Consider the following 7,448-nt stretch of genomic DNA (forward strand, 5'->3'; position numbering starts at 1 on the left):
CTCTTCCACAACCGCATTCAATCCCTTACCAACCATCTTTTTAAATGTAAGCATCGTCGTATTATGAATAAGATAGAGTCTAGGAAATTGAGATTTTACAACTGAGCTCTACCACACGATCTAGAGTAAGAAGAAAGAGTGATAGTCCTAAATGTATGTAGTCTCCTGCTTATAAGTATGGTGCACAACACACCCATAAGCAAGACTCTACTAGACACAGCTTGTAGACTCCCTAGGACAAAACTGCTCTGATACCACTTTTGTCACGACCCAAACCTATGGGCTGCAATGAGCACCCGATACCTTACTCAGTCGAGTACCAACATAACGTATCTTTCTTATTTATCATCAGAGGTAAGTGGGCTGGAAGGGATGTCATGCGATAACAAGAGTAAACATGAGGGAACACCCGACATAGGACAACCCAACCTGATATAGAAACTTATACCTGTGACATACTGGCCTATAAGGTCAATGTGATCCATTATATGCTTAAAATATAGGCTGACAAGGCCATACAAGTATCTGTATATATGATATTTGTCTACAAGCCTCTCAGAATACATAATATCATAAAGGTCGGGACAGGCCCCGCCATACCAAACAATACGCGTCTAAATCATACTGACCAAACAAGCAACTCCGGAGAAAATGGAGCGCACCAACATCTTCCGCTGAGCTGATAGCCTACTTGGAGGACTCTCGACCTGTCTATCGGGACCTGCGGGCATGAAACGCAGCATCCCCAGGCAAAAGGGATGATAGTACGAATAATGTACCGAGTATGTAAGGCACATAAATAAGTACATAAAAGATATGGATGAAATATAGAGTAAATGACTCAACCTGTAGGTCTGGATAACTCTGTAAATCATGAAATACTTATAGTGTCATGCATATGTGTATGAATGTCATGTCGTGCATAGGTACATGTGTTCATAACATCATCAAGCCTCTGAGGGCATCCCATCATATCATCTCGGCCACTGTGGACAAAATTATCAACGTATACCAGCTGATCAGGTGGTGATGTGTACATAACGCCGTAACCTTTTTCCCATACACACACACACACACACACACACACACACACATATATATATATGTATGTATATGGGATGTACATGTATAAATGAATGCAATGCATGAGAAGTATGTCATTAAAATCTTTCGGAGTGTTATAAGACCAATATGCCTTTGATTAATATCATGAAATAGACTTTATCAACTCACGTATTTTCTGAGACCCATGAACAGGCGATAGAATAATAAGACTTATGGGAAATCAAGAATATAAGTATCTCTAGCATTTCTACAAATAGAGTCATTTATGGAAACTGTGCATTTGCTCGTTTCGTTTGTGTCGTATGGATCATGCCAAAAAAAGAAGGAATAGTCTTAACATACCTGAACCGTTTCTCTTGACAATACTTTTAACACCATTGATTACGACAATGCGTGATGGCGGATCGATGTAGGGAGAATCCGTATGACATTCTTTGAGAAATATTGCACTATACTCCCTTCGAATCGCAAAACCCCGTTGCTATAACATAACGTAGTCTCGTATAATCTTTTGTAGCAAAGTCACGTTGATTAAATTTTGAATGAGTTGCTGAAGCTTCCATCTTAGAGATTCAAAGAATGAATTTGAAAGGTTTTCTTAACCTTTGAGAGTGGGCCCTACTTTGTGGCTTAGTGGGCCACCCAACTCTCTTAAAATGCCATCTAGAAGAATGACTTAATAGTCATATGTTATGACTTTGTGGCTGCCACGTTTGGGGTGGTCAGTTCTTATCCAACAATGTATTAATTAATTTCTTATTAATTTGTTAATCCCGTTAATTAATAATTAACCAATTATTCACATAATTAAAAATTATCTCTATTTACTTAAAATACTAGTCACTTTTAATACACTTTATATACCTTAGTATTATAGTCATGTGGTAGCTTGTATGGTACTAGTACATAAATATCGGCTATTATAGCTCGGACCGCATTTTATCCCAAAATGTCAAACTTTAAATTTTCTTCGATTTGCTTACCCTCTTACCTTCACGAATTTACTTATCACTTGTTTGAAATAACATAATGCTTATGACCTCAAAATAATCTCATTCCCCAGCTTATATCGATTTACTCATGATATACTTTTATGTACGAAAACATGGGGTGTAATACTTTTAGTACATTTTATGTCATTTTTTAAGTTTTAATTTTAATAGGATCGGTGAAATGATGTTGGACTTCACAATAAAAATTAGGTAAGTTAAAGCAGGTAAACTGAGTTAAACTCCATCATTAGATTGGAGAGTTCATCTACTACTATTAAGTAGCATCAGCTAGACTCCGTTATTAGATTTGCCAACCGAGGAATATTACCCAAAACAAGAGACCAAAAGAATCAGCTAACAGAGCTAGCAGAGCAAGAGTTGCTTGAGCCTAGACAGAAAGCTCCAAGCACCATGGCAACAGATTTCAAGTCTATCCCAATAATAGGTCTGCAATTTCAAGCCCTATTTACAAGTTCCTACTTTAATTTTGCTGTTGTTTTTAACTCCAAATTTTATCTTCACTCTTTGGACATTGCTGTGGAAACCTTGCTTAAAACTGTTCAATTGGTTCTGTGAAAATTTATTTTATTTTTTTCGTATGAGACAGATTTAAGTCCTCTTTTAGAGAAGTGGGATCATCCAAATTTGGCTCAAGATGAAGGTGTGGCTCAAGTTGTTAGACAATTGGATCAGGCCTGTAGAGAAGCTGGATTCTTTTATGTGGTAATTATTCTTCTCCGTCTTAATTGATGTTATTGTCTGGTCTTAATTGCTGCCTATTTTTTGTATCTATGAATTTACAATATTGGGGAAGACAGTGTGCTGTCACTGTGAAAGAAGCTAAGCTTCTCCTGAGTTTTAAGTTATGTTTGGATCTTTCGTAAATTTGAATTGTTACTTTCTGTGTTAGAGACACTAAATTGTTGCGTCTTCTGTTCTTGCAGAAGGGCCATGGTATCCCTCTTTCCCTTATGAAAGAGATTAAAAGCATTACACGTGAATATTTTCATCAACCCTATGAGGAGAAACTCAAAATCAAACTTTCTGCAGCAACTGGATACAGGTTTACTCTTGTGATTACCCAGTATCTTAAATTCAACATATTATCTTCACTAATGCTTGCTTATGTATCTTGAATGCAGAGGATATCAAAGAATTGGAGAGAATATAACCAAAGGCATACCTGATATACATGAAGCTATTGATGTAGGTTATATTAATTACTTACGGTCTATATATTACAGAAAATAAGTGTACCACTTGTTGTATTATTCTTGGGTTTCTTCGCATTTTCACCTGTAAGCCCGTGCTTATAGCTATATATACCAAATGTATATTATTTCTACTGATTCTATTTCTGTGGCTTATCTTTACTCTACCATTTAATGTTTTGGATTGGATGCGTAGAATTTTTCACACATTATGCATTAGATAGCTGTTTGTATTTGCTCACAATTTGGAGGTTTTGAAGTGTGTGCTCAGTTTCTGATTGTTTTGTAAAACTGGAACTGATTGAATTACTGTGCTATTGGATAATCTAGATATATAAATATGTAGTCTTTGGATCCAGGAATGGCAATATCAAACTTGTATGGAGCAAATGATATGCCAGTTGTTAAAACAAAAAGAGAAGACTTATTTTCCTGCTGTTAGCCTCATCTTGATCATATCTTCTATGTAGAGTGTGTGTGTGTTAGATGAAGAGAGAGCTTTTAAACAATGCACAGATTGTAAAGTTATTCCTATTTACCCTCTACCTATTGGGATTGGGGCTCGTTGCCTTTTAGGTGAGGTCTTGTTTCAATTATTTGGGTTCCTGGCTCACTTGCGAACGTTATCATTAATTCATTTACAAATTGATTAAGCTCTTCTCAAAAATGAGAAAAAATTGCCTTTTCTCGTAAAGACCATTCTTCAACTATGGACAACATTTCTGCTGTTTGCAATGGTATAGTTGTGAACTCCTCTCAATATCAGTTTCTATGTGCACATATGTCTTGATACAGCTTTTATAGGAATACTTTGTTTAATAATTATTAGTAATTGTACTGTTTCTGTTACTAAATCGTCCTTGATGCACTTTTATCTCTATCTTGTTTGTTGGTTGCAGTGCTATAGAGAAGTGAAACATGGGATGTATGGAGATCTTGGAAAAGTTATGCAAGGATCCAACATATGGTAGGTTAGCCAGTTACTTGTAACGCATGGTCTTTGCACTAACCCCCTCCTTTCTTTCCCTTGGTACATCTTAAAACCTTTGCCATTTCTTCCCCATGGTATATGCTACTGACTGCTAAATGACGACTTTGGATTTGTTCTTTCTTCATTTTGTTTGGTCTACATACAATGTTTTCATATGCAGGCCAAGTAACCCTCCAAATTTCAAGCAGTTAACGGAGGAGTATGTTGACCGTTGCACAGGTGCCTTGCTCTATTACATACTCCTTTGACATTTATGCAGTGGCTATACTGATAAAGGTTTTCTGCACGGAACTGAAACGAAGTTGGTGAACTTTTGTATTATACTGCTGACAGATCTATCGCGAAAGATAATGAGGGGAATTGCTCTGGCATTGGGTGGATCAGCGGATGAAATGGAGGGTGAAATAGGTGGTGATCCTTTTTGGGTCTTGCGAATAATTGGCTACCCTGCTGCGTCCATTTCAAATGGACATGATAAGGCTGACAATGATGTTGGATGGTAAGTTGTTGGTGTCGGTCATCACATTTTTTCTTGTTTATCATTTTTTTTTTCCTGTTCTCTTATTGGTGTATCTCTTTTCCAATGAGTGATGTTTTTTGGCTTTCTCTGTTGTCCATCTCTTTTCTCCGAACTGAATAAATCTCAGTGGCGCCCATACAGATTATGGTAAAGCTTCTGATCTTTGCAAGGATAGCATACTATCCCATTGATTAGCAACCATGATATAAGTGTTTTCTTATCTTATAGGGCTATTAACATTAGTCAACCAAGATGACGACATAGTTGCCCTTCAGGTACAATTATGTTTCCTCGTTCCAATTTTGTTTCATTCTTTGAAAGCTACTGAGGAAGATTGGCTTCCGAGTCCTTAAAGCATGCCTACTCCCTAGATTTAATTTGTAAAGCCTCGTCTTACATCTTTGTTTTATGATTTGAAGTTCATCCTGATTTACAAACTACTAATCATATTGGGTTGTTTTAAGGTGAGAAACAAATCGGGCGAGTGGATATCAGCACCACCTATCCCAGGCACATTTGTGTGTAATATAGGAGATATGTTGAAGGTATGCAATTTGCTTCGTAACTTTTTTATCATTCTTACCCCTCTGCTTAAGCTGTTTTTGTATGGTGGCTATTGGTAGATCTTATCAAACGGAATTTATGAATCAACATTGCACCGGGTCATCAATAACTCTCCCAAATATCGTGTTTGCGTGGCCTACTTTTATGAGGTTAAAAGCTCTTTTTTCTTTTGTGTCAGTTAAAAGTAAAAGAAATATGATATGGCTCAATGTTAGTTGCTGATGATATGTGTTTTATCTTCCGTATTAGCCAAACTTTGATGCTGCAATAGAGCCGCTAGATGTGTGTTCACAGAAGACTGGTGGCACCAAGAATTTTGAAGGAGCTGTTTACGGAAAGCATTTGGTCAGCAAAGTCACCACCAATTTTGTGATGTAGACCTTGAGCTAAGTCTGAATTTATCTCCTCTCTTGTTGGTTTCTTCAACTAGTTTAGTAAAGAGATAAGAAAGGGCAGAGTAGCTTTGGACCAAACTATGTATTTGTCTTAAAAAAATCATTGAATGTGTACAAATTATTAATTTAGAACCCAATAACCTAAAAGATTTAGAATCATTAACACATAAGCTTCAAATCGTAGCTCCGCCTCTAAATATACATGACGGACACTGTGTCGGGTATTCAGCTTCCTCCCCCCCCCCCCCACCCCTTCCCCCTCACCCAAGAAAAAAAGGAAGGTTGCTTTCTCTCAAAAGAGTATTAATTTGACTAGTCCAGCATTTAACTAAATGCATCAAGTTTCTGGGCAAAATACTAATGGAACATTTTGAACTTTACGATTGACTTGCCATCAATAGCTAATTCACCTCCTCCCGTAAAGAAAATTATAAAGACGTAACCAGTTCCAGTGTTGGCTAGATTCCATACGTCTAAAAGAAAAATATCGCATGCATCTAGGACTTCACAGCTGTGTGATGGAAAAGAAATGAGAATGATGCTAACTAGCTAGAGAATCAAAAGTCCCAAGACATGTTAGAAAAAATCGGAAAGAACAAAATAGACAATAGTGGATTCCTGCTGTAACAACTAACGAGCATTATTCTAGACTCCACAACACCGTGCGGCACTGTTTGGCAAGTTAAAACTTGAAAGAGAGGGCACTATTCCCCCTTCAAGTTTTTATAGGAGCTCAGCACTTTACCCTTTAAAAGGCATTTGAGAATCGAACATTTCAAGCCGGCAGTAGCACAATACACTAAAGAGTCGTTTGGTTGGAATATGATTTATATCGGTATAAATTATATTGGGATAAGTTATGTTGGGATTAGTTATGTTGGGATTGTTATTATTCATTGTTTGGTATGTTGTATTAAGAATGATAATTGCATAATTTCTAAGAAGAAGGTATACGTTATACCGGTACTAATTCCCTCAAGGTATAAGTTATACCGGTGCTAATTATCTCACCTTCTATAAGGTATAAGTTATTCCAGTGTTAAAATTAATACCGGAATAACTTATACTTGGTTTGCTAATCAAACAGAGTATTAAGATGATATTAAATTTTTATACCACCCTTATACCTTCTTATACCTCGTACCAAACGACCCCTAAGAATTTTAATAAGGCACCAATGTAATGAAGTTAAGGGCCAAAAATTTAAAAGGTATTTTCTCATCATGCCATCATAACTCCATTATGATGAACGGATGCACGTGCGGTACCAAAAAAAGAAAAGGGGTTTTTGTTTTAGCAGCCACTCACCAGAAGTGCCGGTAAAGGTAGTTTCTATAGCCGCTAAGACTCACATGCTTTGACGGTAATTGTTTAGCGGCTATTGTAATGGCTGAATTGCTTAGTTTTCACTTTAAGTATCTAACTTTATTACTGATATATTTAATTTAATTACCATTAAAAGTTAGAGGCTTTAACGATGTATACATGTGAAATCGGGGCTAACGCATCCTGATTTCCTGGTGTGTCAAACGAAGCAAGAGTATGAATACATGAGATCAAAATCGAAGTTGGGAACTTCTTGTATCGAGGTCCGAACGGAGTGCTCGCCATAGGACCTGATAAAACGACGCACCCCGAACCCGGGACGAGTTCTGCGACTTCGAGAAGCGCATGAACGGTTGTGGGTGACAGATAGATGGCCCTAATAGC

The 7,448-nt window shown here is 37.1% G+C and overlaps 1 protein-coding gene across 1 annotated transcript; it reads left to right on the forward strand.

The window, feature by feature from the left end:
- Window positions 1-2,217: 2,217 nt before the first annotated feature.
- On the forward strand, window positions 2,218-5,901 carry LOC107824848 (homoarginine-6-hydroxylase 2-ODD-C23.1). The gene is made up of 12 exons (XM_075249767.1): window positions 2,218-2,502; window positions 2,665-2,780; window positions 3,002-3,120; window positions 3,200-3,263; window positions 4,168-4,235; window positions 4,420-4,478; window positions 4,593-4,758; window positions 4,907-4,926; window positions 5,008-5,054; window positions 5,244-5,324; window positions 5,403-5,492; window positions 5,593-5,901. Exons 1-12 carry the CDS (start codon window positions 2,469-2,471, stop codon window positions 5,719-5,721), a joined length of 993 nt encoding a protein of 330 aa, XP_075105868.1. The 5' UTR covers window positions 2,218-2,468; the 3' UTR covers window positions 5,722-5,901.
- Window positions 5,902-7,448: the final 1,547 nt, after the last annotated feature.

The sequence above is a fragment of the Nicotiana tabacum genome, chromosome 3, assembly GCF_000715075.1.
Source record: "Nicotiana tabacum cultivar K326 chromosome 3, ASM71507v2, whole genome shotgun sequence".
NCBI classification, from domain to species: domain Eukaryota; kingdom Viridiplantae; phylum Streptophyta; class Magnoliopsida; order Solanales; family Solanaceae; genus Nicotiana; species Nicotiana tabacum.